A 15,891-nucleotide genomic window follows, 5' to 3' on the forward strand; every position below is an offset into this window, starting at 1 on the left:
GCATTTGAAGGCTTTTATTTAAATTTTAACAGTGTGGTTGCTCATGAAAATATGTTGCTTGCTAAGACCCTTGCTATTTAAAGAATGGTAATTTTTCTTCTCCTTTTTCTTGAGAAGTCAGACCTAATGGAAATTAGTATTACCAGAATCTATGAATTACTAATCAGTTGGTACCCCAGAATGTATGAGGTTTAAGTTTGGAAATTAATACTTTCCAAACTTGGTTATTAAAAAAATGACTGAATTAGAAACCAATGAGAAACTTCTCAAAAGACTTTTCCTCAAGTAATATAGGTATAGTATTTTAAAACTTGTTTTGCTTCCTCTTTCTTTCTCAGTGGAATGAGTATAAGAAAATATCTGTATAAGTACCAGATTAATTAAAAAATTTCCCCCAAATTTTAGTTGGAGTTATTGTTTTTTTTTTTTTGTTGTTGTTGTTCGGTTGTGGGGCCTGACCTCTGGGCCTGGGCACTGTCCCTCAGCATTTCAGCTCAAGGCTAATACTCTACCACTTGAGCCACAGTGCCACGTCCAGCTTTTTCTGCTTATGTGGTACTGAGGAATTGAACCCAGGGCCTCATGCATGCAAGGCAAGTGCTCTACCACTGAGCCACCTTCCCAGCTCTAGTTGGAGCTATTTAATATAAACATTGCTATTATGTTTGAAAAATTTTAAAGGGGGATAAAAAAATAGTTCCCATTTTTCTGAATGATAACCTTTGCCTAACTTTTCACTTTTTAGAAGGGATTAAAGTTTAGGGTATTGAATAAATCAAAGTCCATCTGATTTGGTTCCAACCATAACCAGTAATTACTTTAACAATAATTAAAAGATTGACAGAATTCGCATGGTAATGGCCTATGGTTGATGGGGAATACACCCGGGACTCCTCTTATAGTCTTCTTTCATCCTCTTCAGAGCTGGGCATTGTCTGGCTTCATTATCAACAGCTATTTTTTTCAAAATCAGAAATGAGAATATTTTCTTCTAAATGTGCAGTACTAAAGTTGATTGTAGGGTAGTAAGGGTGTCCCAACCCTGTAAGTCTCCAGAAAGAGCCACCATTCCGCTTGTATATGCAGAAGGCAAGTGTGAGAATGGCCAGAAGTATGATCAAGGTCAGTGCAACCGCAAGGGGAACAGTGCCATGACTGGGTCCTGAAAGCAGAGGAGCAACAGGAAAGCCTCAGTGACAGGAAGTAAGGCAGACACGACTGCACACTTGCTTTCTACTTCGTTATTTCTAAGAAAACTCAAAATGTTCCCTACTGTTCCAATCTTACCTTTTCCTGGCTGCTCCTTTGCAATGTGAATATCTAAAATGAAATAGAAAAATCAAAATGAAAGATTTATTTTAATTCAATAAAATTAACTCATCACAGCAGGATTAGGAAACCATGGCTCATGGATCAAATCTAGTCGTCAGTTTTTATAAGTAATGTTTTAATGGAACTCAGCCATGGTCAGGCATTTATCTCTTTGTCTATATCTATTATAATGAAGCAATGCCAGTATAAGAAGAACCATGTGACCTTCAAAGGCTAAAAACATTCACTATCTGCCCCTTTATAAGAAAAATTTGGTAATCCTTGATTTATTGATTTTTATTATCAGTTTTAGTAGTGCTCGTGAATATATACACTGAATAGCAGAATAAGAATGGAGATTGCTAGTTTATATTCTAGTTCTATTTGCCTTTTTTTTAGTTTAATAACCAAGATGACACAAGAAACTCATGAGAGCTTTTATATTGGCTTATGGCTTTTTTCTTCATATCAGAGGAAGAAAGAACTGTTATGTTCTTTGACTTGTTTGACACATAACTTCTTGCCAGAATCTATCTAAATACTTTCTCAATACTTGTATTTGAGAACCTTTAAATGACTATTTTAGGAATCATGTAACCCTGGTATTCACTGGACAATTCAAGACTACATAAGGCACATGGTAAAAACAACAATCCAAACCAACCAAACAAATCTTTAAATGCTTCAGTGGTGGTAGGTCAATATTAGAGTAGAAACAAAATGAAGAATTCTTCTCTGACTTTACCCACCTGCCTCCATTTTGCATATAAATCCCTTTTTATCTTGACATGAGGATAACTTCCACACTCCTTCTGGGATCTTCAGGGCGATACATGGATGGGATTTGAGGTGGTCCATGTCTAGCTTCCCAATACCCCAGTTGGACTGATCTACAGGTGTTCCATCAAACCACCTTATAGTTTCATCTGTAGAAAAATTGTTGACTATTATACCTTAAGGTACATAGTTATCAAACTTACTAAGACTGGAAGAAACTATAAAGCCTAAATTCAACAAGACTCCTACCCAGGGAGTATATTCATGAATGAACTCAACATCAAAAGCTAGTTATTAATAAAATTTTCATGTAAGCAGTCCTCTATTTTAGCTATAGTGTTTTGGATACCCTGTTCATTGACATAACAGTTTGAATTTTAAATATTCTATATAATTTCTAACCAATTTAAAGAAATCATTTAAATCAAAGAGTCATTTGGAAGTCTATATAGTTACAAAATGGCTCAATTTGTAGTAATTGTCTCTAAATGTTAGCCATTCATGTATCACAAGAGAAGGAAGGGGTGGTAGAAAGTTTATCCTGTGTATAGGTAATAATGTGTGTGTGTGTGCGCGCGCGCGTGTGCATACATGTGTGCACACACATGCATTCTGTAAAGGATTTAACAAAATAAACTGATATTCAGTCTGCTTTTTATTATCACCACCTTTAGAAATTCTAAACATTATCAGTGATTAAAATACTTCTCACAAGGATGAGCTCACCACCTACCTTGGTAGACCAAGATAACAAGCTCTCCATGCCAAATTAAAATAATTTTCTTTACAAGTACCTTTCAATAACTGTCAATTACATAAAAGAATACCAGGCTTCCATTTTAGTACAAACTCTGGTTTTGAAGAGCAGCAAGTAAGAATTCTAATAGCACAATTGATGACTGAAACATTTCTGTAACTCTGTAGTACTTTTTTACACTTTAGGAACATGGGCTGCTTTCAAGTCAATGTGGATTTGGTATGTAACAACTAAGTCTGTGAACAGAATTCCAGCCAACCATTCTTCACAGTAAATAAAAAGGTAAACTTGTTTGTTTTTATGCCTTGGTATTATGGGATTATTTCAAAGGATAAGAGAGTATAGAAGAGCATAACAAGGTTGTTTTGGGGGAAAAATGGCTTTGTGTTTCACGCTATTTTTCACAGCAAACGTGTCCAAAGAGAGTTTTCTGGCTCACACATGCTATTATCATTAGCCTTAACAACTGTGTATTTATTTATGCCCTGTCCTCTCCTCTCCCAAAATCACTTACTGTTACTGTCAAATTGAGCATTCAACCAAACCATCTGGACAGAAGAACCAAAAGCAAAAAGCTCTTTCAGAAGAAATGAGATTTCAGCCTCATCCTTGATTGTTAGAAGGTTAGATCCTACAGAAGAGACAAGTAGACATGAGCAAGTATTGGTATTTTCACATAAGTATAATTTAACCAAATTTCCTAAACCATTACTTGGGAAGGTTTTGACATCTAAACATTTCTGTCATGTAATACTTTATTTTTGTGGTGTTATGGATTGAACCTAAGACCTTACATATCCTAGGCAAATGTAACCACTAAGCTATACCCTCAGACCCCAAATTTATTTTTCCTTCCTTCCTTCCTTCCTTCCTCCTTCCTTCCTTCCTTCCTTCCTTTCTTCCTTCCTTCCTTCCTTTCCTTCCTTCCTTCCTTCCTTCCTTCCTTCCTTCCTTCCTTCCTTCCTTCCTTCCTTCCTTCCTTCCTTCCTTCCTTCCTTCCTTCCTTCCTCCCTCCCTCCCTCTCTCCCTCCTTCCCTTCTTCCTTTCCTCTTTCCCTTCTTACCTCTCTCCCTCTTTCTTTTCTTTTTTTATGCTAATACTGGGGCTTGAACTCAGTGTCTTTTACTCTTGCCTAGCTTTTTTGCTCATGGCTGGATTTATATCATTGTGGTCACACTATCAGTCTGGCATGTTTCTGGTTAACTGGAGATCAAGTCTCACAGACTTTTTTCTGTGCTGGCTTTAAACTGAGCTTCTCAGAACTCAGCCTCCTGAGTAGGGGGATTACTGTCATGAGCCAATGTTGCCTGCCAATTTTCCAGTATTAATAAGTGATTTTAGTTGCAATTTTAAAAATAAAACCATAAAATCTTGAAATGTTAACTTTAAAAACATTAAAATTTCATTATACAAATGCATTCAAAGGGAGTATTTTCTTCGAAGATGCATCATGTTGAGTTTTCAAATGCTACACTGGACATTGAATTGCATTTATTAGTTTCCTCTCAAGTAAGCATTTTCAGTAGTTTTTTTCCAAAAGTTTTTATTGCTTCTAAAGTCACTAAATAATCAGCAAGTGACAAAGACTCCGTTGTTTACTAAAACATCAAGAAGGAGCACATGAAAGCATTTTAGCATCACAAAAGAATTACCTTCCTTTTTGCAAAATTCATGAGCAGCCTCAAAACTCAAACTGTCTAGGACTGTAGAAAAGCTGTAGCAATTACTTTTAAATTTTATCCAAGGAATAGATGTTTCTGAACACAACAATGGATGCTCAAATGGCTTTGTTTCTATGAGGAAAAAGCAGTTATTATTTCAGGGTTATGACTGGGTTCATACATTGAGATAAACCTTATATTACATTCTGTGAAAAACCAAAATAAATATATGTGAGTCTGAAAGAATGGATTTAATGTAAATGATTACAAACCAGCTAGTTTCTTTTTTCTTTTGCTTTCCTGACAGAAACAATATTTTCCTAAACATAGTGGGGTTTATAGGCTTAGTTTGAGGGTTGGTTAGATGAAGTGACTGTCTTTCATATTTATGACTGATATCCTTCCTAAAGGTTGGGAGGTCTGGAGGATGTTGCAGCTGAAAGAGTGTCAGTGGAAAGATGCTAGAAAAAGGGTTTCAAAAATGTATAAAATGGGTTCCATTCTGTGCTGAGTATCACAGGTTAAAAAAAAAATCTTACCTGGTAGCAAGCCTATGAGGGAAAATATGAGTGAAGCATCATAATGCATCATAAAATAACATAGCATAAAATAAAATTTATTTGAGAGGACAGGCCTAAGAACCAGACATTTGTGTGCTGAGATCATTGACTTGGCCTTAGAGGTGTCAACTTGTCCTTTGATTTCTTTATCTATTAAAAATGAGCCAAAAAAAAAATGAGCCAATAATTTCCTTTCTTACAATTTGACAAGTTGGCACCTGATGCTTCCTAAGCCCTGAATGGATGCATTCTTATCAAAAAGAGGACAGCTTTTAGGATGTCTTAGAAACCAAAGTAATTTTTTTCAAAATGTTTATTTATACAGATATTCAGTTATAAATATATTTATTTATGCAGATAGTATATTTAATCCTGAATTGTTTTAATTTACAGTTGCGTATGTATGTTATTTGGTATAGCACCACGAATATAGTAAGCAGTGCACTTTTACAAAATGATAGATTTAAAAGAAGTCCAACAAATGTTAAAGGACTCTACACACATTGTAGTAATAGATGGAGAGAGGACTTGGTAAAATGGGATAAACAGCACATCAGTGAAGGAGGAAACATGGCTTCTGTTCTTGATACTATTGATGGACAGCTGGAATCTTCCTAAAGTATTCTGGAACAGTGTAATGCTTATTTAATTTTTGTAGAGGGGTTGGCCAGGTGAATTTTATTGAATGAGGCTAAGGGTAGGACCAGACAGGTTCTGGAATCCTATTAATTTTTGTCTTAAAAGTAGATCCTCAGTCAAGGTAGCTTCATACACAAGGGCCCAGTTTCTAGTCTGATTTGCCACCTCTCCCTCTCCCCTAACTTGTGATCTAGGCAAATATCAACCTGAACTTCGCCTCATACATGCTCTGTGGCTGCTCGAGCTTTTCTCTCACAATGCTTTTCCATGTTCTAAGATTGCCCTTTGGCATTTCTCCCATTCTTCAAGGCTCAGCTTCTAGCTTTATGCTTCAAGAAGATTGTCTGCCTTTTCTCAAATACATATGATAATCCTCATATCATTTACTCTCTTTCCTCATTTTGTAGCCATGCCTAGTATGGCAATTATTCATATTTATATCTCTGAGCAGACCAGAAACTTCTTGAGGGCAGAGACTTCTTACCACTCATGCTCAAAATCCTTGCTCAGAACAGCAGTATGTAGTTCTTGAGTTGAATAGAATTGTACCTACCAGGGGGCACATGACAAATGGCACCTTGTAGAAATGACTCACAGGCTGTGGTATGCCAGCGTCCATTAGTATCAGCAAAAACACAGTCACCAAGGAAGGATGGCTCCTCTTCTTCCCAAAATGAGAAAGTAGATATGGTACCATCTGACCAGTCAAAACTAAGACCATTCTGTGGAGGGAAATTGAGCCATCATTTCCTTGCCAAGATTGTTATTGGTATCATCAGATTTCTAGTTCCATGCTTTTTGTTGTTGTTGTCATGGTTGTTGTTGGTGGTCTGGGGCTTGAACTCAGGCTTGGGTGCTGTCCCTGAGCACTTTTGCTCAAGGCAAGCACTCTACTACTTAGAGCCATAGCTCCACATCTGTTTTTTGATTGGTTAATTGAAGATAAGAGTCTCATGGGGACTTTTCTGTCTAGGCTAGCTTCAAACTGTGATCCTCAGATCTTAGCCTCCTGAGTAAATAGGGTTACGGGCCACTGGCACCAGCTTATTTACATGCTTTTCCCAGAGGCACTAGGATAGTTTATGAATGTAGCCTGACAAAAAGGAAGATTTACAACGAATGCTGTCTTTTTTGGTTTTAGGTATCTTTGGCTTCTTGCCACAATAATTCCCTGGTAAGTAATCAGAAGGAAATGGGACCAATAACTTGCTCTTTATAAAAAAACGAATTCCAGGTCAAAGATTCAAACAAAAAATTGAAAACAAACCTAAAATATTAGAGGAAACAACTAATTTTTAAAAATACTTTTGGTTTGTGTGGCATGGAGAATCCAGAGACCATACAGGAAAATTAACTAGATAAACATAAATACTGTAATGCAAGCAGACAATAGACAATTACAAAATATTATTCTTTTACCTATCCCAATGATCGAAGATTTAATCTTGGTAATACAGTAAGGATATGAAAAGAGTAGATGTCATCCTATGGCATATAAAGTGGTGCACACTTTTGGAGGGCAATTGGGCAGCATGTGTTAAAACTTGAAGTGTCCTCAGCTGACAAGGATATTTGCTGTGCTTTGCTGACAACTGTGAAGAAAAGAACAGCCCACGCGCCCATTCACAGGAGAAAGGTTTACTAAGTTGCAGCATATCCAAAGAATACATGAGATTTTTATGTGCTCACTTGGGAAATTGTGAAAAATATTAAATGAAAAGACAAGTTTAAGGGCAGCATGTAAAACATGATCTCATCTCTATTTCAAAATAATATACAAATTCATCTCTTACAGGTCCATATGTGTATATGTGGAGAAAATTTCTGGTTGGCACAGGAGAAACTACTGATGATAACATTGTAGTATAGAACTAAGGCTCAGAATAAAATAGAATTTTATTCTTCATTACTCCGAGTAATTAAAAGTCAAAATAAAAACAAATAAAATCTATTTTTGAAATTACATCCCTAGAGAAACAAAACAAAACCCCATGTTAAATTCAAAGGCTACTCAATTAATGAATAATCAAGTTTCTACATAGGAAGCATGAGGTACTGTTTGTGGGAATTCCTTTAGTGCAATACATATAGTAGCTGAGTTTAAAATGTTTTCCAGTATATATATGAAACATGATTCAAAGATGCTTCGAAATTTTTAGAGAATCCACAAAGACCATTTTATCTGAAGACTGCACAAGTGATTGTTTATAATAACCTGATCTATATTCCCGGTTTTTTTTTTTGTTGTTGTTGTAGTCCTAGGCTTTTCCTAAGGCTGGTCAGTATTTTTTATATAAGCGAATTATGTACAAATTGCATTTACTGTATTTCTGGGAAATGGTTTTCTGTGCTGAGCAAGTAGAAGTGAAACTTGATTATGAAAGTTTGCCTAGGGCTGGGAAGGTGGCTCAGCTTGCCTTGCATGCATGAGGCCCTGGGTTCAATTCCTCAGCACCACATAAGCAGAAAAAAAAAAGCCGCAGGTGGCGCTGTGGCTCAAGTGGTAGAGTGCTAGTCTTGAGCTGAAGAGCTTAGGGACAGCGCCCAGACCCAGAGTTCAGGCCCCACCACCGGACCTCCTACCCCCCACCCCCCACCCCCCCCAAAAAGGAAGTTTCCCCAGGGAATTTAGGACACCTACATTTGCTGTGAACAGCCCGATCCAGTGGGCGTATCCTAGTCGGTTGAGGATGACGGTAAGGAAGGACTGATGATACTGGTCTGAAATGCTGACCAGTTCTGCTCCATGCACCTGGCAGGTTTTTACTGCTCCATGCCAGGTCACATTTGTATTAATTATTTTGTAAGTTCTGTTTCCATATGCTAAGGTACTGGGGATTGGATACATATCAGAAGTATTTATATGGTGTTCAGAAGAATCTAGGACAAAAACAACAAAAGCATTTGCAGCACCTGGATGAGAAAGTAGGCAGAATATAGCATGGATTCCTGTCACTAGATCATGGTGACATCATGGTATAGAATTAAGGGTTAGCATAGAATAGAATTTTACTTTTCATTACTTTAAGTAATACTTCTATTTTAAAAAGTCAAAATAAAAACAAATCAAACAATGCTACAGCGATACTCACAAGACAAATATTGGAAATGATCTGTACTGTTTAGGGGGAGAAATGGGGTGGGGAAGGAAAGTGGGAGAAAAAGGACAAGAAATGTATTTATTATCTAACATATAATTGTAACTCTTCTGTACATAACCTTGACAATAAAAAATATATTTTTGGAATTACATCCTTAGAGGAACAAAACAAACCTCACATTAGTTTCTACATAGGAAGCATGAATTATTTTTGTGCAAATTCCTCAAATGCAATAAATATAGTAGTTGAGTTTAAAATATTTCCAGTACATATATGAGACATGATTCAAGGGTGCCTGGAAATTTTCAGAGAATCTACAAAGACCATTTGTAGCATCTGGATGAGAAAGAAGGCAGAAAATAGCATGGATTCATTTCACCATGGTCTATTTCCTTCCTTCCTCCCTCTCTCCTTCCCTTCCTTCCTTTCCTTCCTTCCTTCCTCCCTCTCTCCTTCCCTTCCTTCCTTTCCTTCCTTCCTTCCTTCCTTCTTCCTTCCTTCTTTCCTTCCTTCCTCCCTTCTTTTCTTCTTCCCTGTCTCCCCCTCCCTACCTCCCCTTTCTCCCTTTCTTTCTTTCTTTCTTTCTTTCTTTCTTTCTTTCTTTCTTTCTTTCTTTCTTTCTTTCTTTCTTTCTTTCTTTCTTTTTCTTTTTTTCTTTCTTTCTTTCTGTCTCTTTCTCTTTTTCTTTTTTCCTTCCTTTCTCCCTTCCTTCCTCCCTCTCTCTCTTTTCTCTCTTTCTTTCTTTTTCTTTTCTTTTCTTTCTGGCAGTATTTGGGTTTGAACTCAGGGCCTTACACTTGCTTTGTTGACATTTTACCACTTGAACTGTTCTCTAACCCTACTTTGTTCTGGTTATTGTGGAAGTGGAATCTACCAAACTTTTCCACATTGATTGGCTCTGAACCACCATTTTCTTCATATCAGCCACCTGAGAGGCATGAACCATGACTACCAGGGCTCAGAATTAACTATTTCAAAATGAAGGTATTACCTGAAAGTCAAGCAATGCTAAAGCATTTTAACATTTAAGAAATTTAGTGAATGAATATCTTCAAACATATATACATGATTTAAATCATTTCTACAAGATTTCCTTTTACTATCCTTTGTCAAAATGACCCTTTTGGGTCAAGTTGCTAGTGATTGCTTAATCCAGATTTGTGCCACTAGCCATACTCTCTGCCTCATATGCTGCTTTGGTGGAACTTAATAACAGCATATTAACTTGTGCTGTGTACTCATATATTGTATTGCACAGCTAATTTTACAAGTGCACATTCTCAGATCAAACATTTGGTTATACTTTTGAGATTTATTATATTCACTAGAATGTGTACATTCTAGGAAGAATGAAAAAAGTCTTGAAGTTAATAAATGCTAGACACGCACACAACTCCTTCAAGCAGCAGCTATTAATATGTCACTTTTCAAAGTCAAGATTTACAAAGTAAAAGACAAGAGTTTCTGACACATGATCATTGGTGCTAGCCTGTTCCTAAGTGGCTGTGATCCTGAGAAAAGCTAGCCTGTATTTGACCTTCAGATATTTCCCCTTTAATAGGTACATTTTCCTTTTTTTCCTTCTTGTATTACCTACCTAGGATAGACTGAGTTTAGAAAAACCAAAACATGAAAATGAATGATGAAACGTCTTGAATTTGGGATTAGAAAGAGTTGTAGGTAGAACAGAAGACTGTTGATTTAATCCTGTTTCTTCTACTGGCTAAGAGACTGTGGTTGTATCTTCCTTAACCTTAAATTTTATGACTGAATTAAGGCCTTCCTGTAGATAAAATATCTTGACATATCCACCTAGGATACATGATAATGTACCTAAGATACAACAATCACTTAGCAAATGTTTCTTTTTCCTCCTGCCTCCTCTGGACACATTCCCCCCTCAATAAAAATAGCCTACAGCTGACTTCCCATGCCTATAATTCTAGCTACTCAGGAGGCTGAGATCTGAGGATCGCAGTTCAGAGCTGGTGCAGCAGAATATCCATGACACTCTTATCTCCATGTAACTGGCGAAAGGCCTGAACTAGAAGCAAGGCTCAAATGATAGAGTGCTAATCATGAGTGGAAAAGCCATGTGGAAAAGCCTAAAAACTCCAGTGCATAAGAAAAAATACATAAATAAAAAGGCAAACTGGAAAGTTGGCTTTCACCTGAGAAAATTACCTTAATATAGCAGGCACATATTAGAAAACCAAATAAAATTAACCTACTTATTAACTAACTTGTGATAGGCTGCACTTTTATTATTGATTCATTTTGTTGCTAGAGATCTGCTTACAGCAATGTAGCCAGTCCCTGGTTACTTATACAAAATCAATATAATACCCAAGTAGTTATTTAAAAATGACAACCATTAGTAAAAATTGAAGTAACTGAAATTCCTTGCATATATGAGACAAATATCAATTTTACCCTTCCCTCACTGAGTTATATATTTGTACTTTCAGGTATGTGAGTTTCTCCATGTGTAATTGGCTCCATAAATCTCAAATGTACATGGTATTTTTGTCATTTACTGTCCTGGAAAAGAAAGATCTGTTGGAAATCAAGTTTCAAACAGTGTGTGTGTTTGCTTCAGGGGTGAGATAGGGCTAGTCTTGACTGCTTTGGTGTCTCTTTTCATTCATATTTCTTTATTCTTTCAGACAGGTAAGAACTGTGGGCTCAAGGTCCATGTAAACATATGTATTCACAGAAGAAAAGCAGAACTTGGAATTCACTATAATCTGCAAAAATAAGCTCAGTGACACTTTTCAGAAATAATAATAATTTAAAAATGCTATCATTTGTTAAACATATGGCAGGAACTGTGCTAAGCTTTATATATTTATAATATATGGGAAATTATTATTTAGTTTACAGATGCTGGTATCAAAGTTCATGGAAGGTAAGTCATTGAAGTTTATTTATAGTGGTGGGTGGGTATCTATACAGGGTAGACACTCCAGTGCCTATGGTCTCTCTACCACTTTTCTACACTGCTTTCCAGGGATATTTGTTTTTTAGTCCCCAAATATCAGAGTCCCCAAAAGATCAGAGAGCCATACTCCAGAAGAGATCAAAATCACAGTAGGAGAATAAAATCACGGTATTCAACTGAGAGATCTGATATGTTACTGGACTAAGCGTAAATTCTTTATCTATGAAATGGGAAGACTTAGTCCTATTTCACAGAATTGTCTTGAGGATTTTATAGCACAATGTTCATAAACCCAAGGCAATATGGCAGTGTGCCATTATGAGTGTCTAGTACATGATTTACAGGTATCATTCTCTTCCCTACAAGGCTATTCTCTTCCCATATTGCAATTAAAGATCTACTCTTTTCATTAATTCAGTACTTATTGTGTATCCTTTAGTTCTGAGAGGCAGGAATGGAGCTTTGCTGGAACTATGTTCCCGAGGATAGGGTCGATGGTATATTAAAGAGCCCACAGGCATGTGACACTAAAAAGAAAAACATAATTCATATACCCAGTGAGCATACATATGCTAGGCTGCCCAGGGGAGCCATCTTCCCCAGACACAAATTGGTCTTCTAAGCTGGTATGGTAGAGCACTAGGTCATTGCAATGGCTGTGGTCATTCACAAGGTATTGACCCTGCTCATGAACTCCCATTTGCTATTTGTGATAGTAAAGTGCCATGATTAGGATAGTAAATATCTCCCCAAAGCTCTTGAATTAAAAGATTGGTCCCCAATATGGTGCTGGGGGGAGAGGAGGGAGTAGAATCTTCAAGAGTTGAGGCTTGTTTTGAGGGCTTTAGGTCATTAAAGGCATGCTTCAAAGGGGACTGTGGGGCCCCACAATGCTTCTTCTTCCTTTCTTTTTGCTTCCTGGCCATAAGGTGAGGGGCTTTGCTCTACTACATGCCCCCACCTGGGCACTGCTTTACCACAGTCCCACATCAGTAGGACCAATGCTGACTAATACATATGACGTTGATATTTCATACCAGAACTCATTGGGGAGTGAGGTTTATCTATCAGGACTCAAAATACACTACTTGTGGTATCTGGCTACAGAGATCATGCTAGGGGCAAATATGAGTTGGTTTGTTTCCTTGATTATTGATAGTTTTTTTAAAATGCCAGAACTGGGACTTGAACTCAGGACCTGGTTACTGCCTCTGAGCTTTTGTGCTCAAGGCTAGCACTCTACCACTGTGTCATACCACCACTGCTGGCTTTTTTTGTTGATTAACTGGAGTCTCAAGGACTTTCTTGCCTAGGCTATCTTTAAACTGTGATCCTCAGATATCAGCCTCCTGAGTAACTAGGATTATAAGTATGAGCCACTGCTTCTTGGTGGTTTCTTTGAGTCTTTTACAATATTTTCTAGGTGTCTTTAAAAATATTATCTCAATAGACTCTGCTATGGTTTAGATCTAATTTCAATGTGTCCCCCAAAGAGTTATGTGTTGAAATTTAATCTCTATTGTGAGGTATTTAAAGGGTGGAAACCTAATCTGACTATATAAGGTTTAGAGGTAAGGCCTTTGGGAGTTGATTAGGAGTAGATAAAGTGATCACGGTGGAGTTCCCATGATTGTATATTGGTAGCCTTATGAAAAGAGGGAGATTCACCAAAAGAGATACCCACATGAGCTCCTGTATCTCACCATGTGATGCCCTTTGCCCCCTTAGGACTCTGCTAGGAAGAGAATTATCATTTGATGAGGGCCCTTGACTTCAGACAAAAACTTGAGTCAAAATAAAGTATTTTTTATATGTTAGTCCATGAACTTCATTATAGTACTGGAAAAGACTAATATATAGATAAATAATCCCAAAACAAAACAATAAAGCTACTGAATGACACTAAAAGGGGATCACAACCTTGGTCATCAGCCAAGTGGCCTCAACAGTCCTTAGAAGACAACTGAAGGAATAGTCCTAGGGGAGTGGAGATTAAATGAACAAATGTATGCAAAGTCAAACAACAAGTATCCCACATACTTAGCTGTGAATCTGTTTGTTATACAGCGGCATAAAACAAATAAGGAAGATAAGATGGGCCAAGGAAATGAAAAGAATAAGCACCCCAGTATTTCTTACCCTGAATTCTTTCACACACAAACCCATAGGATTCTTTTTCACAGTCATCAAAGTACCATTTTCCAGTAAAATGAAAATTAGGATTACTTGACAGCAGGGCACAGAGCGGAATGTGTTTCTGAACTTCAGCAGTGTTATGACTTGGAATCTTTAATAGAATACACGTTATAAAAATACTATTAATATGTAACATATAATATTAATATTGAAAATTTTGCTTAGGACAGATTTTTAAAATTTTAAAACATTAAAACATTTCCTTACATTTCATAAACCCGTTCATAAATCATTTTATAAGTTTAAAATAATCATTGTGATAATTATATTTATAAAAACGCAAAATGTATGAAATTGCATTATTAAAAATTCATAAACTGGTAAACCAATAAAAATTATACCTACAAAATATAGAAAGAACATTTCTTTAGTAAGCAAGGCTTGAATAAGATCTCTTCCTAAAGATTTCTAAATATTGAATCTTAAAACTTACATTTATTACATCAACTGGAGACCAGTTAGAATATACTACAGGCTTTCCATTTAGCCATCTTTCATAATCATCATCTTGTAACCCTATCCACACATTAATGGTCTGGCCAAAAAGATGCATAGTAATGAAGGCTGAAAAAATAGAAATGCATTAGTTAATTTAATACTATTGAAACCATTTGAGTAGTTGTTAACTGCTGTTTATACTTATGATTTATTTAGCAACAATAATTATGAATCTGCTGTAGTAATTTTTTGCTTTATTCTTGTTAAGGTAATATAATTTCTTTCATTTTTGTAGTCTAGAGAACTAGCTACATAACCTGAAATATCATCAGATCATGAACAGAACAATTTCCAGTGCTTATTCAATGTTTTTCTAAACAAAATAATTTTGTTTTGTCTTGGTGGTGTTGAGACTAAAAATCAAGGATTTGCACTTGCTAGGCAAGTTGCCTTACCAGTGAACTGTATCCCTAAATCTTACAAAATATTGATCTTTGTAAAAACATGTAACTGCCTAAATATCAAAGTAAAGAGGTAAATGTGAAGAGATCTAAAAATTCATAATATGCAATTATGGTAGAGGATTTTTTTTTAGCTGTTTGGAAATATAGATTGTAATAAGATCCTGATTCTTTCCACTGTTACTGGTGAAATCAAGTCCTGCAAAACTCAGCAGTTTATAAACAATGCAGTGAACTAAGTTTTATAGATTTTAGAACATAAAACCTTATAGGTCAAACTGAAAAATTATGTCATCAGGAATAGAGTATTTTCTTTTTCTTTTTTTTTTCTTTTTTGGGTCTGGTCGTGAGCCAGAACTCTGGGCCTGGGCGCTGTCCCTCAGCTCTTCAGCTCAAGGCTAGCGCTCTACCACTTGAGGCACAGCGCCACTTCCGGCTTTTTTCTTTTTGCTTATGTGGTGCTGAGGAATCGAACCCAGGGCCTCATGCATGCACTGAGCCACTTTCCAGCTGCTAGAGTATTTTCTATATTGACATGGAAATGTTAGGATTTTTTGGAATATTTCATATTAGGAATGGCTCTTTTGGTTGAACACAGTACTCTACCTTGCTCCACTTCACTTTCAATGTTGACTAGTGTCCCCCCATTTTCAACACAGAAGTCGCGAGCTCCAGTCCAGTTCTTAAGATTGCTCGGGTCTTCGGGGATCCTCACCAAAAAGCACTATCAAAAAACACAAAATAGTGTTTATTCTTATACTTTAGTAAGTGAATTAAAAATTTCCCAAAATTTCCCATGCAAGATCAGGCTAGAAAAAAACACGTTTTTATTGGACAAAAGAACTCCCCCGTCTGCTCAACTGCTTCAAATGCACCAAAGTGATCTAAACAAGAGCAGCTTTCAAGGCAAATGAGTGACTTGTCTGCATTCAGATTAGGCAAGACAGATTATATCACAGGCTTTCTGCTCTCTGACAGCACTCTTCCTAAAACAGTTAGTTCACTTGCAAAGTTTACAGTGACAGGTTTCATTCCCCCAAAGAAATCTA

At 36.6% G+C, this 15,891-nt stretch overlaps 1 protein-coding gene across 2 annotated transcripts in view; it reads right to left on the reverse strand.

The window, feature by feature from the left end:
* Positions 1-596: 596 nt before the first annotated feature.
* Pla2r1 (phospholipase A2 receptor 1) overlaps positions 597-15,891 on the reverse strand; it is a 130,374-nt gene continuing 115,079 nt past the window's right edge. For both annotated transcript variants that reach the window (XM_042683532.1, XM_042683531.1), the window contains exons 21-30: positions 15,449-15,566; positions 14,377-14,507; positions 13,887-14,034; positions 8,347-8,585; positions 6,259-6,427; positions 4,498-4,638; positions 3,360-3,476; positions 2,061-2,237; positions 1,288-1,320; positions 597-1,162 (exon numbers count right to left, since the gene is read on the reverse strand). In XM_042683532.1, coding sequence (XP_042539466.1) covers positions 948-1,162; positions 1,288-1,320; positions 2,061-2,237; positions 3,360-3,476; positions 4,498-4,638; positions 6,259-6,427; positions 8,347-8,585; positions 13,887-14,034; positions 14,377-14,507; positions 15,449-15,566 — 1,488 coding nt within the window. In that variant the 3' untranslated portion in view covers positions 597-947. The remainder of the gene's footprint in view (positions 1,163-1,287; positions 1,321-2,060; positions 2,238-3,359; positions 3,477-4,497; positions 4,639-6,258; positions 6,428-8,346; positions 8,586-13,886; positions 14,035-14,376; positions 14,508-15,448; positions 15,567-15,891) is intronic.

Source organism: Dipodomys spectabilis, unplaced genomic scaffold, assembly GCF_019054845.1.
Source record: "Dipodomys spectabilis isolate Male_0828 unplaced genomic scaffold, ASM1905484v1 ptg000081l, whole genome shotgun sequence".
Classification (NCBI taxonomy): Eukaryota; Metazoa; Chordata; class Mammalia; order Rodentia; family Heteromyidae; genus Dipodomys; species Dipodomys spectabilis.